We start from the raw sequence: 17,933 nt of genomic DNA, 5'->3' as shown, positions 1-17,933 counted from the left end.
ATGACCAATTTCTACGGCTGTCACTTTTTTTACACCTAAATGAACTCTGACGTGAATTTGTCTTGATGGCAAATGCAGGCGTCTAAAAATAGACCTGTTTCATAAAACATCTGAAAAAGCCGATGAAGACATATTCTGCAGACAAAATCTCATTTGTTACCTACCATTTCTAGGAAACACCTCTTATCTCAGGTGTTAATAAAGATGCAAGGGATTTTTTCTTTTTTTTCCATCCAAGATTTTATTTAAATTCAAGTTAGGTAACATATACTGTATATGTATATGTTACTGTATATGTATATGTATATTCTACTCCATTTCAGGAGTAGAATTTAGCAATTCATCACATACGTATAACACCCAGTGCTTATCACAACATGTGCCCTCCTTCATGCCCATCATCTGTTTACCCCATTCCCACACCCATCTCCCCATTTTTTTTCTTTCAAGTTTTTATTTAATTTAATTTAGATTTTTTTTAAAGTAGCCTCCACACTGGGCATGGAGCCCAACTCGTGGCTTGAACTCACAACCCTGAGATCAAGACCTGAGCTGGAATTGAATCAGATGCTTAATTGACTGAGCCACCCCAGAGCCCCAAGTTTTTATTTTGATTCCAATATAGTTAACATACAGTGTTATATTAGCTTCAGGTGTACAATATAGAGTGATTCAGCAATTCTGTACGATACTCAGTGCTCATCGCAATAACTGTGTACTCTTAATCCCCTTCATCTATTTCACCCATCCTCCCCACCTCCCCTCTGGTAATCACCCCTTTGTTCTCTATAGTTAAGAATCTGTTTCTTGGTTTGTCTCTCAGTTTTTTTCCCTTTGCTTGTTTGGTTTCAAAATTCCACATAGGTATGAAATCATATGGTATTTGTGTTCTTTGACTGACTTTGCTTAGCATTGTACTCTCTAGCTCCAACCATGCTGTTGCAGATGCCAAGATTTCATTCTTTTATGGCTGAATAGTATTCCATTGTACACATAAACCACATCTTCTTTATCCATTCATCTGCTGATGGATACTTGGGCTCCTTCCGTAGTTTCGATATTGGAAATAATGCTGAAGTTAACATAGAGGTGTCTGTATTCCTTTGAATTAGTGGTTTTGTATTTTTGGATAAATACCCAGTAGTGTGATGATTGGACAGTAAGGTAGTTCCATTTTTAACTTTGTGAGGAACCTCCATACTGTTTTCCACAGTGGATGTATCAGTTTGCATTCCCACCAACAGTACAGGAGGGTTCCTTTTTGTCCACATCCTTGCCAAACACTTGTTTCTTCTGTTTTTGCTATTAATATTTTTTAAGTCTACATTTTATTTTTGTCTGTTCTGCATTCCTTCTACCCTTGTTCTTGTTCAATTTGCTACCCCTACCCCTCTCCTTTACTAATATTTCTTATGACTTCATGGTTTTGGTGAGGCTACAGCCACAATTACCTGTTCTGGTCAGTTTTGATGTACCATCCATCCTCCATGAGTGTGGCCCATGGGTGGGTACATAACCCAAACTGGGCCAATTAAATTCTTTACCTGAGATTCTTAAGACTGAAAGTCAGTAGGAAGAGTCTTTTGTTCCTTGTATATTAAACTGGGATGACCTAAGAGTTGAACTTTCTGAAATACCCACAGAGGAAGCCATTTGTAATAGGATAGAACCAGACTTAATAAGAAGGGTAGAGAAACAAGGACAAAGCATCTTGGAGGTGAAGTCTGCATCTTAAGTATAATTACCAAGATATCTTCCTTCAAATTCCCTTTTGGTTGAAGTTAGTTCCAGTTGGATTTTTCACTTGACACTAGAAAGCCTCTTTTTTTTTTTTAAGGTTTTATTTATTTGATAGACAGAGATCACAAGTAGGCAGAGAGGCAGGCAGAGAGAGAGGGGGAGGCAGGCTCCCTGCCGAGCAGAGAGCCTGATATGCGGCTCCATCCCAGGACCCTGGGATTATGACCTGAGCCTAAGGCAGAGGCTTTAAGCCACTGAGCCACCCAGGTGCCCCTAGAAAGCATCTTTAAATAATCTATATTATAATTTAAAAGACTTGTCTTCTTTTTTTTTTTTTTTAAGATTTTATTTATTTATTTGACAGAGGAGATCACAAGTAGGCAGAGAGGCAGGCAGAGAGAGAGAGAGAAGCAGGCTCCCTGCTGAGCAAAGAGCCCGATGCGGGACTCGATCCCGGGACCCTGAGATCATGACCTGAGCCGAAGGCAGTGACTCAACCCACTGAGCCACCCAGGTGCCCAAGACTTGTCTTCTTTTACAGGTGAAGATGGAGCTGGAAAAACAAGCTTAATAAGAAAAATTCAGGGAATAGAAGAGTACAAGAAAGGAAGAGGCTTGGAATATTTGTACTTAAATGTTCATGATGAAGACAGGGAAGGTGAGTGTCATTTATATGTAAAACAAGTTTCCTGAGGCCTTTTTGAGATGTACTGCTGCCTATATTAGTCTGACTTTTCTTAGTGTGTCATTTTTCATTAGGAGTCCTAGTCTGTCATGCTAGTCAGTGAATAGTTAAATAAAAGTGTGGGCATACTTTTATTGTTTTGAGATTGGGATTCATATAGTGATATTTTTTAACATCTTAAGGTATTCTGGTGTACAGACTAGCTTTCTTGCTATCCTTGAAGAATCTCAATTTTTCAGTTCATTTCCCCCTCAGATAGTAAAATAATAGTATCCTAGGGTTCTTTTATTGACTCCCTTTTCACTTTCTCATTTTTTACACAAAAATGTCATACTCCCCAGATTTTTTCAATCTGATCAGCCATTTTTTCTTGTATACGTCACTTGCCTTTTCATTTTTATGTATAATATCCTGAATATGCATGGGTATCTCTGCTGATAAGAGAGAGAGAGTTTGTGATAGTAAGAATAGACACATGTAATTCATGTCCGTGATTTGGGTTTGAGAAATCAGCAGTAGAGGCTGCTGGTGTTCTGTATTGGCAGTTAAAACATTTTCCTGAATGTTTGTTAGGCCTTTACTAAGTTGATAGATGTGACCTGCCTAAATAGTTGAAGCTTGTCAAAGGAGACCTCTCCTGTGGAGGTGCCCTAAGATACCAATAGTAGGGCACCTCCACAGGAGAGGTCTCCTTTGACAAGCTTCAACTATTTAGGCAGGTCACATCTATCAACTTAGTAAAGGCCTAACAAACAATAGTAGTATTGTTAGTTGAATAATGAAATAATCCTGTTGCCTTGGTAACTTTCTTTTGTCTATTGTAGATCAAACAAGATGTAATGTATGGATCTTAGATGGAGACCTGTATCACAAGGGCCTCCTTAAATTTTCACTGGATGCCATTTCTCTGAAGGACACTCTAGTTATGCTAGTTGTGGATATGTCAAAGCCTTGGACTGCTTTGGATTCTCTACAGAAATGGGCAAGTGTTGTTAGAGAACATATTGACAAATTGAAAATTCCTCCTGAAGAAATGAAAGAAATGGAACAAAAGTGTGAGTAGTCTGGAAATATACATATACTGTTTTTGTAAAGTGGAGGTTTTGACAGACTTGCAAGTGAGTTCTAAAAATTTATCAGCATTGGTAATATCTCATTAATTCTTACCAGGATTACAGAGTGAATATGACCCAGGTTTGCACCTCGGTAAAAAGGAGAAGACCTGAATAAAGGGTTTAGAGAAAGGAAAGTAATGTTAGAAAGTCACGTAGGTCTGACATTCATTCATTTATTCATTCATTCATTTGTTCATTTATGATTTTATGTATTTATTTGAGAGAGAACAAGAGAGCACAAGCAGGGGGAGAGGGAGAGGGAGAAGCAGGCCCCCCTGAGCAGGGAGCCCAATGTGGGGCTCCATCCTAGGACGCCAGGATCATGACCTGAGCTGAAGGCAGATGCTTAACTGACTGAGCCACCCAGGCACCCCTCGGTCTGACTTTTAAATTGTGGAACACTCTCCCCCACCCCACCCCCGCCGCCATACACACACACACACGCGCACACACACACACCTATTTTTTATTCTCTTAGTCCCCTTTGTGAATTAGAGAATGTAGAAAAGCAAAGCCAGATGTGACTTACCCAAAGTAATTTGCACAGACAGAACTGGGCTTGCATTGAACCCCACTCGTTGAAGCCACTCAGTGTTGTAGTCTGCCTCCTCATAATTAATGTGGGTCTAGTGTTTCTGTCCTGTCTTTGAAACAGATTTCTCAAACCCTTTTTGTTTCTTCTCCTACACAAGACTAAGTATAAAGTCTCATTAAAATACATACTTAGATTATGGCAGAAAAGGTACCTGCTCAAATAGAGCAATTTCTAAAATATGTATTCAATTATTTACTTTGATTTTCAGTGATGAGAGACTTCCAAGAATATGTAGAGCCGGGAGAAGATTTTCCAGCCTCTCCTCAGAGAAGAAATACTGGGTCACAGGAAGACAAAGACGACAGTGTGGTTTTACCTCTGGGTGCGGACACACTTACACATAACTTGGGCATCCCAGTACTAGTAGTTTGCACAAAGGTTAGCTTCCTTCCTAGAGATTCTACTACTGGTATTAACCAAGGATGACCAGCTGTTTTGTTTTCCAGCCTCCTTTTGGAGTTGACAAACTAGCTTTCCTAGATAATTTTTCTTAACAAATAGAAATAATAGTTTAAAAAATTGAATGATAGTCACATGTTGGTTTTGTGATCTTAATCATAGTTTCTTTGAAAGAAAACAGATACTCTGTTCGTGGTTGAATTTCATATTCCTAATTTCAGTTAGACTTCATTGTCCAGTCATTTGAGTAGAAATACTACAGGTAAGGTGTTAACTTCAGTATTGATTTTTATAAAACACTTTCCACATTAAATTGTGATACACTAATATTCTAATATCAGAAGATTATATACTTAAGATAAAATAGACTTAAACACCTACTAGTACTCATTATGTAAAGTTGTTACGCAGTTATCAAGGGCTTTTTATTTGCTAAAGAGGTTCTGATAGTATCGCTGTTACCAAATCCTGTTAATTTAGTTCCACCACTATATACACTTTTTTCATAAAACCAAATTCCCTTTAAAAATAACTTCAAGTTCATCTTCTTCCCATTTGGTCCTAAGTAGTATGTCTTTATTGTTTGTAAGTCATGGAATATTAAGGAAATGACAGAACATATAAACCTTTTGAGATATAAAATTATTAATGTTTTCCATAACATAAAAATTTGCACATAATTGAAGGGAGGTATGGCACTTACTCATCTTTGGAATAACAATGATTAAAAAAAATTTAATCTAGCTTAAGTTTTATTTTAAACTTTATGGTTGTAAATTATCAATAACAAAGAAATGGGGATAGCATTTAAAATAAAATCAAAATCTGGTATCTGCATTTCAAATAGTGATTGTGGTGTAGTTAATTGTTACTTATACCTTTTCTGTAAAAAGGTTTTGTTTTTGTTTGTTGTTTTTTTTTAAGATTTTATTTATTTATTTGACAGAGAGAGAGAGATTATAAGTAGGCAGAGGCAGGCAGAGAGAAGGGGGGGAAGCAGGCTGAGCAGAGAGCCCGATGCGATGCGGGGCTCAATCCCAGGACCCTGAGATCATGACCTGAGCTGAAGGCAGAGTCTTAACCCACTGAGCCACCCAGACGCCCCTACTGTAAAAAGGTTTTTAAACTCTCACACTAGAATCCTTTTGTGTGTGGTTTATTTTATTTTGTTTGACAAAGAGCTGTTTGTTGGCAGATACTTTCCTGTTTTACACAACTTGTCTCTTGTAAAAAAAAGACAAAACAAAACTCATTTTCAAAAGAAAATTGTTAAGTTTAAAGGGACCTGAATTAGTATCAAATAAGTCAGATTCGTAAGATTTTTAAACCAAAAGAGATTATCTGTTGTACTTCACAGACTCTAAGACAATCGTCAGTTTTGTAGTAGCTTAACCCACTGAGCCACCCAGGCGCCCCAGTAGCTTAAGAGCTTTTAAAATGTGTGAGGGGATGGGAGAGGTATCTCAGGACAGAGAAATAATGGCAGTTGAACTCTCCTTAAAGACTCTGGAAATTGAGATTCAGAGACTAAGTGTCTTGCCCTTAGGTCCAGATCCTCTTATTTCATTTAAGTATGTTCCACCAAAAGTATCAAAAGTCAATAATATAATTATTATAAATATCTTTAGTAATTTGAAGCAATTACTCTGTGTTCTGTAAAATGGACAATTTCATGATTATACAAAGAGACTCTGTTGTATGATGTATATATGCATAACCAAAAAAAGCATATCAGATTTGACCCCAAACCAATATTAGGTATAATGAACATTATTATTAAGTGGTTATTTTCAGTTTCATACCTTCAGTTCCAAAAGGTTTTGGTGAAGTAATTTGGACATCATGTTTATTTTTTGTAACATTTTACTGTAGCAAGCCGAATTCAGAGTCATCTCATTGACTGTACAGGTGACAGTTCAAAAATAACCTGTCATTCCCCCTTTTTTTGCTGTTGGTAAGATTGTAATCACAGTGAACAAAAGAGCCAGAAAAGATTTGAAGGTCAGTTAAGAGTTATCAGATAAACAGAGGAGCAAAGAGGAAATAGGGAAAGGTGCAGACTCCCAGATACACAGTGTTTTATAGAACTGGAATAGAGTTTAGAACTTAAAAACCGTTTAAGTCAAAAGGAGTTGAGTCAGCAGGTGTGAGCAACCATCTGCTTGTCCCGTTACTCTTTATTCCTTTATACCAGAACTTTCTCTTTGGTATTTTCAGCATCCAATAGAACATGGACATTAATACGTTTTAATACTTCTTTTTTTTATTAAAGATTTTTATTTATTTATTTGACAGACAGAGATCACAAGTAGGCAGAGAGGCAGGCAGAGAGAGAGGAAGGGAAGCAGGCTTCCCGCCGAGCAGAGAGCCCGATGCGGGGCTTGATCTCAGGACCCTGGGATCATGACCTGAGCTGAAGGCAGAGGCTTTAACCCACTGAGCCACCCAGGTGCCCCCATTAATACTAATATTAATTAATATTAATTAATATTAATACTAATACATTAATACTAAGAAAATTATCCTTAGTCTTGACTCCAGCTAAAAGAATCTAGACAGATAGAAGTAATCGATATTCTGATATTCTCATATTGAGTCACCATATCAGAGTGGTAGCTTTGTGATACTCCCCTACCCAACACTGTTTACATCATTATATTTAACTTTCATTAAAGTTAATGTTTTTTTTTTAATTATTTTAACTCAACAGTGTGATGCCATTAGTGTATTGGAGAAAGAACATGACTACAGAGATGAACATTTTGATTTTATTCAGTCACATATCCGGAAGTTTTGTTTACAATGTATCCTTTTCCTGCGTTGATCAGTGCAATGTACCTTACCTGTTTGTTTGCTTTTTTTAATTAAGGGAATTAAATTGATGGACTTTAGAAATTCCATAAGCTTTTTTCCTCTTGCTTCTGGTTGGAAATTTCAGTTTAGCTCCCTAATCATTTATATCTGGGTATTTTGAGCTATAAAAGTAAGTACTGAAATATGTAACTTTGATTTGCTGTGTTTTAAAGGATTATGCCTAAGAAAAATAATTATCAATTATCAGTCTTTTGTGGAAAGTTCTAATGAGTTGGCATTATAAACATTCTGATAGCAGTATTCATTTATCGGGAGTAGTGTTTAGGGGCAAGATCAATACTTAGGTTTGTATGTTCCCATTTTTAATATGTTCACTGTGTTACCATCTCTACATACAGTCTAATGCAGTGGTCTCAAAATCTGGCTGTGCCCAGCTAAGCCTTGCTGAATTGGAACATTTCAAGGTGAGGCTGAAGAATCTCTACTTTTAAAAAGCTTTCTGGTTGATTTTGATGATCACAAGGTTAGAAAACCAGTTATAAGGAATCTTGTCTAGGTTGCAAAGATTAGAGAAGGCACTGAATAACATTCACAGCTAAAAGAAGGATAAAATGAGGGTTGTACATGAATGCTTTTAAGAGAATTTGCTATTGAAAACTGCCACAGCTTGAGTGCACTGAGGAGAGTTGTGGGACCAGAAGGTCTGCGGTTGCATTCCTGACCAAAGCTTTTGTGTCTGAAAAGTGAAGAAATGATGACATTAGGAGTAGACAGGAATCATAAGTGATATATACATGTTTATAGAGTCTGTAGTTTTTCATTTTCATTTTCATTAATGGACATTTAATTTAAGGACCACTTACAAGAAGCCTAGCTGAATAATGAGTAAGATCACTTGACACTGGCAGTTTCCCTTTCCCCTTTTCCCTTCAGTACTTTGTCCTCTCTGTAGCCCTAGCCCTTTCTTTTTTCCTGTCACATAATAGTTGACTTGGGTTGAATTGAAGGGCACTTGTCTACATAAGAGATTTTTTAAAAAAGACAAAAAGTGGGAGTAATTGAAGTAGGGGTCTATAGACTTTTTGTTATCTTTGAAGATTAGCAGATTTGGGAGCAAGCAGTCTCTTTAAACATTTATATTTAATCCTCTTCTTGAAAATGTGCATACAGAAATGTAATCAGGAAGGAGACTCTCTGCTAAAATAATTACAGACCTTTAGGAGAGCCCATTGATTTTAAAAGAATACAAACTGAGAAGTCACTTCAAGATAATGAGACACACGTGCACACGTGTGTGTGAAGGCAGCAGTTCAAAATCATCTTTATTTCTAAGTTTTTTCAGTGTTAATTACAGTGCAAATTTTTCAGCTGCATCATAAGCTGGTTCTCATGAGAAAAGATCACTCATTAATGAAAAGTTGACATAATTAAGCTTTTACTTAGGATGATGATGTTTGTTTCTATCAAGTTTTATGAGAAAAGTCGTAATTAGCAATACCACTTTTAGATTCATAAGCCTCGGTTCATGCGCCAGTAAATATGAGTATCCTAGTTCAGAAGTAGAAGTTTGACCATTCCCAACGTTTCCCCTTGGTCTAAGTTATTATCTCAGGACACGGTGAGCAGTGCTAGAGTGTGGTCCTTAGCAGTGGCCATAGAATTTCTGATAGCCACTCCGACCATATCATCTGTCAATAGTCATACTGCCCCTTTTCCACAGGCCTCTCTTGATCTTTGGATCTGCCATACCATTTGGTAGGGTCTGCTTTAATTAATACATCCTGCGGTGAGGGAGTATTACCTCAAATTTTGGTCATAAATCAACTTTTGCCTTGAATTATGCCTGAAAGTGTCCTGATGGTACCTGTTGGTTCATCTCTTTTCAGAGCGGTCTCCAGATCTTTGGTCCTAAAGTTCTAATTCCCGGGGCTAGTGAAAACTACAAGAGTTACTAGTATACACCATTTTTTTTTTTTTAATGTAAGCAAAATAGTTGTTGATAACTAATATCCCTCCCTCATGAAGTTTAGGAAGGTTAAAAACAAAGCCAGTCACATCTTGTCCTTTAAATGGAGAGGTAGCAGCAGTGTATTGTTAAATTTACTTTTATTTTCTTGGCTTAATGAGACTTTTGCCCTCCTAAATGAAGTTGATAATGTAAAGATTGTTTTATTTGCATTTTAGCTTATATGTATTTTATACTTTTGAAATTCTTGACTACCCTATAATGCACCTTTCGGAATTATTTTTGAAACTACTATGCATGTAACTGTTAAGCTGATAACACAGAACTTTATGGTACCCGTTCATGGGATTTGTCTAAAAATTTCCTTAATGGTATTATTCAGATGGTGCAGCGCTTATTTACACTTCAGTAAAAGAAAACAAAAATATAGATTTAGTATATAAATATATCGTTCAGAAACTGTATGGATTTCCCTATAAGATTCCTGCTGTTGTTGTGGAAAAAGATGCAGTATTTATGTAAGTATCCTCTTCAGTGTATATTTAATCATGTGTTATTGCTGCAGTTTGATGGTGAATTCTCATTTTTGGTTTTGAGGTGAGACTCTCTTCTAGACTGTTTTATTTATAACCTGCCATGATCTGTTAATCTTTGCCTGTTAGATTTATTGCTGGCTTGAGCCCCTTTTGGATTGCCTTCCTATTATATATAGCTGAATTGTTGAGTGCATATATCCATGTATTTACTTACTTTTTGATTGGTTTTGATAAATAAAGGACCCAATGTATAATCTAGACATGCTTTCAAAAAGTTATGTGAATACATTGAGAGGTAATAATAAACCAGACCCCCCCCCCCCCGCCCAAGAACCCCTGTAACTGTGCATTTTTTAAATCAGGAAGATTAAGAACCTTTTATGTAGAAATTAGTAAATTATAACTTGAGTTATAATTAAAAAGCTGATTCGTTTTGTTTTGTTTTTAAGATTTTATTTATGTGAGATAGCGAGAGAGAGCGGGAGTGGGTGCGGGGAGGGGCAAAGGGAAAGGGAGAAGCAGACTCCCTGCTGAGAAGGGAGCCTGATGTGGGGCTCCATCCTGGGACAGTGGGATCATGAGCTGAGCCGAAGGCAGATGCTTAACCAACTGAGCCACCCAGGTACCCGAAAAGCTGATTAGGTTTTCATAATTGGTCAGATTTGTTCCATTTAATATGATCATGGATTTAATGAAGGAATGACTGTATAAATGCTTGAGATTTATAATATGTGTTTCTTTCCAGTCCAGCAGGGTGGGATAATGATAAGAAAATAGGAATTTTACATGAAAATTTTCAAACATTAAAGGCAGAGGATAATTTTGAAGACATTATAACTAAACCACCTGTCCGAAAGGTAACGTTTTAGTATATATAGTCTCAGTATTTGGCCTTTTAAACTGAGGGGGGAGTCCATAATTCTAAGATTATAGTTAGAAAAGTAAGGGGGGTTCTTTCCTACCAACAGGTTTTCTAAGTATAATTTGGGTGTTTCTAATGTCAATTCAAAATAAAAATCTGTGTTATCAAAATATAAACCAGCTGTTCAGTTACTGAAAATACTAGGGTGGATTCCATATTCTAATAGAAAAAAATGAATTGGTAGGAGTGAGTATGTGGATCTTGAAGAGTTTGAGTAAGTTGACGCTGTGAACTTTCTATCCTAGAACTCAGCCAAAAGCCAAAAAAACATTGGTAGAATAATCTTACTAGCTTCTATCTGTTTAGGCAGATTGGGAATCTTCTCCATAGTCGCTAGTTACCCAGGCTAGCCCACAGCTATTCAGGACCTTCCAGTTTAGTCTTAACTATTAGATGTCATTCTGTGTCTATTTAAATCTGCTTCCAGAAAGTACTCTTCTTTCATGTATTTTGATTCCATGTTAAGTAATACATCATATTCTATAGTTAGATGTTACAGATGTTTCTCGAAAGTTATATAAACAGAAGTATTTACATATAGTACTTGGCAGTGACATTTAAGTGGACATGCTTTAGAAAAAATAATTTTGAGTTAACATTAATAAGATTCTTACTTAATCCAAACATTAAAAAAAAAAAATCCAAACATTGAAACTGAGCATCTGTCTTCTGTTTGTGGGTAATTAGAAATAAGATTATTAATGACAAATGAAAACTCAGTTGGCATGGTGTTTGGTTTGGATGTCTGTTAAAAGAAATAAACACATCAAGAAAAAAAAAGCAACAGTTTCCCATTCTCTTTTACCAACAGAATTGTGCTGTAAGTTGTCTTTTATTCATTCCACTAATAACCTCCTGAGCCACTGTTTATGCACAGGGTGCTAAATAGGACAATGATGCAATAGTAAATCAGTGCACATGGCACTGCTCAAGTGCAGATAAGTGCTGTGGCTCCAAAGGCCTGGGTGGGGGGGGAGCAGGGGCTCAGGAGGGGTGCTGTTTTAGGAGTGGTTAGGGAATGGCTCTGATTAGAGGGGAGAGTGTTGCCTGCTGAGGGAGCAGAAAGTGCACATGCCCTGAGGCAAGAATGTAGGAGGAGGACAAAGAGGCTGGAAAAGAGTGAAAAGGAGGGCCAGACTGATAGGAGATGGAAGGCAGAGTTAAGATCTTGTGGGGCCTTCTCATTCATCTGAGTCAGGATTTTGAATTTCATTCTGAGTGGGATGGAAAGCGAGTGGACAGGGAGTTTGAGCAGAGGAGTGATGTAATCTGCTTGACCTTTTCAAAGGATCACTCTGGCTGCTGGTGGAAAATAGACCCATAATATGCATTGTATAGAAATAGTAGAAGCGAGAGATGGTTGCTGCTTCTTTTTGCCTAATTATTCAGCAGGTAGAAGAGCCATTTTATTTTTATTTCAGAGAAACCAGGCGCAAGTTGCTTTTCACTCACCTGGGATATTATTGGCCCTTTTAAAACACCTAACTGTTGGTTAATGTAGGCATAATTAATATACCTATTGACTCTAAGGTTGTGTTGTCCAATACCACAGCTACTAGTTACATATGGCTTTTAAATACATATTAAGTAAAACTAAATAAAATTAAATTTTCACTACCTGATTCACAGTAGCCACATTTCTTTTTCTTTTTCTTTTTCCTTTTTCTTTCCTTTTTTTGAGAGCGAGGACACGAGGTGGGGGGAGGGCATAGAGAAAGAGAGAGAGAAAATCTGAAGCAGGTTCCATGCTCAGCGCAGAGCTGGATGTGGGGCTCAGTCTCCCAAGCCCAAGATCACTACCGGGGCTGAAGTCAGGACTCAGATGCTTAACCTACTGAGCCACCCAGGTGCCCAGTAGTAGCCACATTTCAAATGTACAATAGCTACAGGTGACTGGTGTCTAGAGTATTGGACGCACAGCTATCAGACATTTATACTATTGCAGATGGTTATTGGACAGCTTTGTGTAGGGGCTTGGGTTGGGCAGCTTACTCGTGTAAATATAGGTAATGTTTGTATTGAATTTTTTAAAAAAAAATTAGAAAGTATGTTATTAATGGTTTTAGCATACTGTATTAGACTTGATGATTTATATGTTGCTCATTTCAGTTTGTCCATGAGAAGGAAATTGTGGCAGAAGATGACCAAGTGTTTCTTATGAAGCTACAGGTATGAAATTATATCAGAAGCAGATTTAGAGTGGTTAATGGGTAAACCGTTCCTACATACTATTCAAAATACAGTAGTACATGCTATAAGTGTCTAACCTTAGAACTCTTGTGTGTTTTTCAGTCCCTTTTAGCAAAGCAACCACCAACTGCAGCTGGAAGGCCTGTGGTCAGTATTACAGATTTTGACAAAATTATTAAAGTGCCATACATGATTGGTTTAGTTCCTTTTTTTCTTAATCGTACACATGCCTCCTATGGGTGTGCTTTGATAGAAGAATTAAAAATTCTTTGGGATTTGTGACATTTTAAAGGATAAATTTCACTCCTTTCTTAGAATATTTAAATCCTAAAGATCCACTTTGCCTTGTTTGTCATGCACGAGTTACTGTGTGGAGCCATTTATCTGTTATTTCCTTATCCTTACAACAGCCCTGTGAGACAGGTACTACCAGCCCCATTCTGCAGGTGGGGATATGGAAGCTGTGGAGGACCTTATGGTTTGCCTGAGTTTTGACAGCTAGTAGGATGCAAGTTCAGATTGGAACTCAGCTCTGACTCCCATGCTTATACTTGTAATCACACCCCATTATTCAATATGTCCTTTTTCCATCTAAGGGGAATTTGTATTCTAAAATGTGATGGGTCTCTGGTATTTTCTGATAATGAGGACACAATTGCTAAACGTTTTCAGCAATGGCTTGCAGTGTAAATGTACCGTTAGAACGGGTGGGGGGCAGTTAAAAACTGATTTCTTTTTATAGTAACTTTGGTGAAGTTGGAAGTTTCCTATTTTGATAATTATGGCTTCCCTGTTTTTACATAGGATGCCTCACCAAGAGTCCCAGGAGGCTCCCCTCGAACACCAAACCGATCCGTGTCATCCAATGTTGCCAGCGTGTCACCCATCCCTGCAGGGTCAAAAAAAATTGATCCAAACATGAAAGGTACATTTCTCTCTTTTTCTAGAGAAAACAATACAATACGTTTCACACTAAAAAGAAATCTACCTAGCTTCCCACCTTTTTTCCATAGCTGTTTTCGTTTTTGTGCAGTAGCTTCTAATCTATATCTCTGTCAGTATAATCTCATAGTTAATCAGACTTCAAACTAAAGTTTTATAGTATAGCCTTAATATATCATATCTATGGTTTAAGCTTTATGAAAGTTTTATGTTATATTTAACCTTCTCCTGAGGTAGGTCGTTGAAGAAATTCATATGTTAATAGGTTAACTGCAGTTACCATAAAGAAAAAAACTATGTGCATAATAGCTATTTCAGTAGGAATAATTGCCATAAGTGGGATTACTAGGTGAGAGTTTGTACATTTTTATGCCTTTTGATAATGTGTTTCAAATGGCTTATTCATTTTACAAGTCATCTACGTTGAGCGTTGCAATTTTGCCACAACCTAATAGCATTCTCTAAATACCAGTAAGAGCTTTGTCCCTGGTATTTACTTTCTATTTGTATTTCTCTTCTGTGAATTGTTCCTTGTTATCCTTTACCCATTGCTCTCTTGGAACTTCTGCTGGTTTTCATACAGGATTAGGTAGCTTTTTGTAATACTCGAAGCAAACATTTCTCAACAATTATATTTTGTAATAGCATCTAACATCTGTTCTAAATGATTTTGGTTTTTTAAAAATAACATTCTAATTTTTTAATAATTATCTTACACTCTTAAAGTTTACTCATACTTTCTTTTACATGTGAATAGATTAGAGCTAAGTTACCCAGGCTCAAAAGATTAAACTGGACTTGAATTTGGAATACACAGCTCTTAAACTTTAAGTATTAATTGCTTTCTGGGTGTGATTACTATAATAATGATTTGTAAAAGAATCTAATCTTTTGAGTGAAAAGTTTTTCAGTTTTTGTTTCTTTTTTAATAGCTGGAGCTACAAGTGAAGGTGTCCTGGCAAATTTCTTCAATAGTTTGCTGAGTAAAAAGACTGGCTCTCCAGGAGGCCCAGGTGTGGGCAGTGGTAGCCCTGGAGGTGGGGCTGGAGGTGGAAGCAGTGGTTTACCACCATCTGCCAAGAAATCGGGTAATGTTCCTAGAGCTTTTTTTTAAATAGCTTAATCAAGATATAATTTACATACCATGAAGTTCTCTCATTTAAAATATACCATTTGGGGGCACCTGGGTGGTTCAGTCAGTTAAGCATCTGCCTTTGGCTCAGGTCATGATCTCATGTCATGATCCGAAAGGCCCTGGGATGGAGCCCCTGCATCTGGCTCCCTGCTTGGTGGGGAGCCTACTTCTCCCTCTCTCTCTCTGCCTGCCACTCCCCCTGTTTGTGCACTCTCTCTCTGCATTAAATAAATAAAATCTTTTAAAAAAATTGTTTCTTAAAAAGGATGCTCAAGAAATATTAAAAAAAAAATACAGCTCAGTATTATAGTATATTTACAGAGTTATGCAAACCATTATAATCTAATTTTGAAACATTTTAATCTCCTCAAAAACAAACCTCTGGCCTATTTGAAGTAACTTTTTCCCTTGTAATCCCCTAGTCCTAGGCAACCACTGATCTTCTTTCTGTCTTTGTGGATTTGCCTGTCTGGAGATTTCATATAAATGGAATCATATAGCGTATGCCTTCTTTAGTGTTTTCAAGGTCCATCCACGTTGTAGCACGTGTCATTATTTCTCCTTATTACTGAATAAAATTCCATTGTATAAATATGCCACATTAGTTGATGGGCATTTAAATTGTTTCCATTTTTGCCATTATAAATAGAACCACTGGGAACATATGCTTTTGACAGATGTTTGACAAATGCCATGTTTTATGTTTTCATTTCTCTTGGGTATATACCCAGAGAGGAATCGTTGGGTCATATGGTAACTCTATATTTAAAGTTTTTGAAGAACTGCCAAAGTGTTTTGCAAAACACCAGCAAGAGAGAATGAGGGTACCGATCTCTCCACATCCTCTCCAACATTTGTTTTTGTCCATCTTTTTGAAGAGTCATCCTAGTGACTGTGAAGTCTCGTTGTGGTTTTGATTTGCATATCCTTGATAGCTAATGATGTTGAGAATCTTTCCTCTGTTAGTTGACTATTTGTAGATCTTTGGAGAAATGTCTATTCAAGTCCTTTGCCCATTTTTAAGTTGGGTTATTTGTCTTTTTATTGTTGAATTTTAAGTGTTCTTTATATATTCTGTGTCCTAGACCTTTATCAGATATAGGATTTGCAGATGTTTTCTCCCCTTGTGTTGGTTATCCTTTCACCTCTTGATAGTGTCCTCTGAAGCACTAAAGTGTTTAATTTTTATGAAGTTCAGTCTATTTTTCTTTTGTTGCTTGTGTAACTACCCTTTAAACAGACTTTTTAACCCATTTTCCTTTTTAATCCTATCTTCTTGCCACCCTTTCCACAAATACCATTGTGCAGCCACCATTTTTGGAACCTTTTACAGGTTTCTGGGTATAAACAATTATTTCTTGGCTTTTCCCATTGCCAGTGTAGAAGATTAAGCTTTCCCAAGGCTGCAAATATGGTTACTGCTCATTCATACTCTTTCTACATTGCAAAATTTTGTTGCTGTTTTCTGTTTTACTGTTCTATGACTTTTTTACAAATATCTTTATGAGATTAAGTGATAGATGCTAGTTTTACTTCCATTTAGTAACAGACCCCATAATGTAAAATGAGGGGATTTATTTTTTTTGTGTGGGATTTATTTTTAAATTAAGGATGTTTATATAACTTAGTATGCTAGATGAAGTTAATGAAACTGTTGGCAGCTTTTAAATGAAGAGACATTGGTGTAAAAGATACTTTGACTTCTATCTAAATCTTGTTTCTTTTCCTTCCATGTAGGCCAGAAGCCTGTCCTATCAGATGTTCACGCAGAACTAGACAGAATTGCACGCAAACCAGTTACAGTTTCTCCTACAACACCTACATCTCCTACAGAAGGAGAAGCTTCTTGAAGATACCAAATAAAGCCATTTATTCAGTTTTCTGGGATAATGTAAACTGGCCTCTGCCTTCTCCTTCAAAAGTGGAATTAGGGAACTGGAGTGCTTTTTCAGATGGACTAAATTTCTTTCTTTTTTTCTTTTTTTTGTGGTTGCCCATTTTTATAAAAGGAAGCTATACAGAAGAAAAATTATTCTACACTACGTAGGATTGCTGTTTGCCACTTTGCATAAGGAAATAATTTTGGATTTTGAAAAACTCAAAATTTATAGGTCTGAAATATAGCCATGTGATCATACTCTACAGGCTATTTAAAACTTAAGAGGGTTTAGGAAAGGCAGAAAATAATATGCTTTGGGCATTTGACTGACTTGGAAGTCCAAGCTTGTTTTAGTTAAGACTGTTAAAATCATTTGAAAAATTATGTTAGTTTTGCTGGAAAAGAGAAAATGATCAATTGTCAGATTTTCCACACCAACGTAAATATAACACCACACATGGCATATGCTGAGAAAACTATCAGATAGCATTTTATACACTAGTCATTGTCTCAACCCACAATCCTGTAATTTGTCATCAAAATATGATTTTGAAATATTGGCCAAGATTCATTTCTTTAACTGAGAAGAAAAGAAAGCACACTGCCTAAATGGATAAAAGAAAAATGCAGAGGTTATTAAAATGTAAAGAGGTAACAGTCTTTGGATTTGTCTATCTATATCTATATTAACATATAGATATAGATATATATATGGCTCTGCCTTAATATACCCCTTTTTTGTTTGTGACTTTCAACTGTAATCAGTTAATAAAGTATTTATTCTCTGCATTCAGGTTCAAATAACTTGTTGCATTCTCTTATACATAATTTGTATTTATTGGACAATGATTAAGATTCATTAGTATGTTGAGATGTTTGACTTAATAGGATTATATTAAGTATTCTAATCTTTGTAAGAGGCAAGTGAATACATGAGATTCACTATCCTATAAGTTTCCTTAAATTGGGAGTTTACCTTGATCAGCACATCTTCTCCACAAGCATGTCTTGAACT

The 17,933-nt window shown here is 36.6% G+C and overlaps 1 protein-coding gene across 1 annotated transcript in view; it reads left to right on the top strand.

The window, feature by feature from the left end:
• The window catches only part of DYNC1LI1 (dynein cytoplasmic 1 light intermediate chain 1), a 39,769-nt gene extending 22,062 nt beyond the window's left edge, over positions 1 to 17,707 (top strand). The window contains exons 3-13 of the mRNA XM_080831540.1: positions 2,282 to 2,398; positions 3,250 to 3,480; positions 4,344 to 4,513; positions 7,245 to 7,338; positions 9,697 to 9,832; positions 10,596 to 10,707; positions 12,882 to 12,941; positions 13,065 to 13,109; positions 13,767 to 13,887; positions 14,837 to 14,992; positions 16,777 to 17,707. Of these exons, the coding sequence (XP_080687666.1) occupies positions 2,282 to 2,398; positions 3,250 to 3,480; positions 4,344 to 4,513; positions 7,245 to 7,338; positions 9,697 to 9,832; positions 10,596 to 10,707; positions 12,882 to 12,941; positions 13,065 to 13,109; positions 13,767 to 13,887; positions 14,837 to 14,992; positions 16,777 to 16,889 (1,355 nt within the window). The 3' untranslated portion in view covers positions 16,890 to 17,707. The remainder of the gene's footprint in view (positions 1 to 2,281; positions 2,399 to 3,249; positions 3,481 to 4,343; positions 4,514 to 7,244; positions 7,339 to 9,696; positions 9,833 to 10,595; positions 10,708 to 12,881; positions 12,942 to 13,064; positions 13,110 to 13,766; positions 13,888 to 14,836; positions 14,993 to 16,776) is intronic.
• The last annotated feature ends 226 nt before the right edge of the window (positions 17,708 to 17,933 follow it).

This window comes from Martes martes (assembly GCF_963455335.1).
Source record: "Martes martes genome assembly, contig: scaffold_233, whole genome shotgun sequence".
Taxonomy (NCBI): domain Eukaryota; kingdom Metazoa; phylum Chordata; class Mammalia; order Carnivora; family Mustelidae; genus Martes; species Martes martes.
The sequence above is the reverse complement of the archived record's forward strand: the minus strand, read 5'-3'. Positions and strand labels throughout refer to the sequence as shown.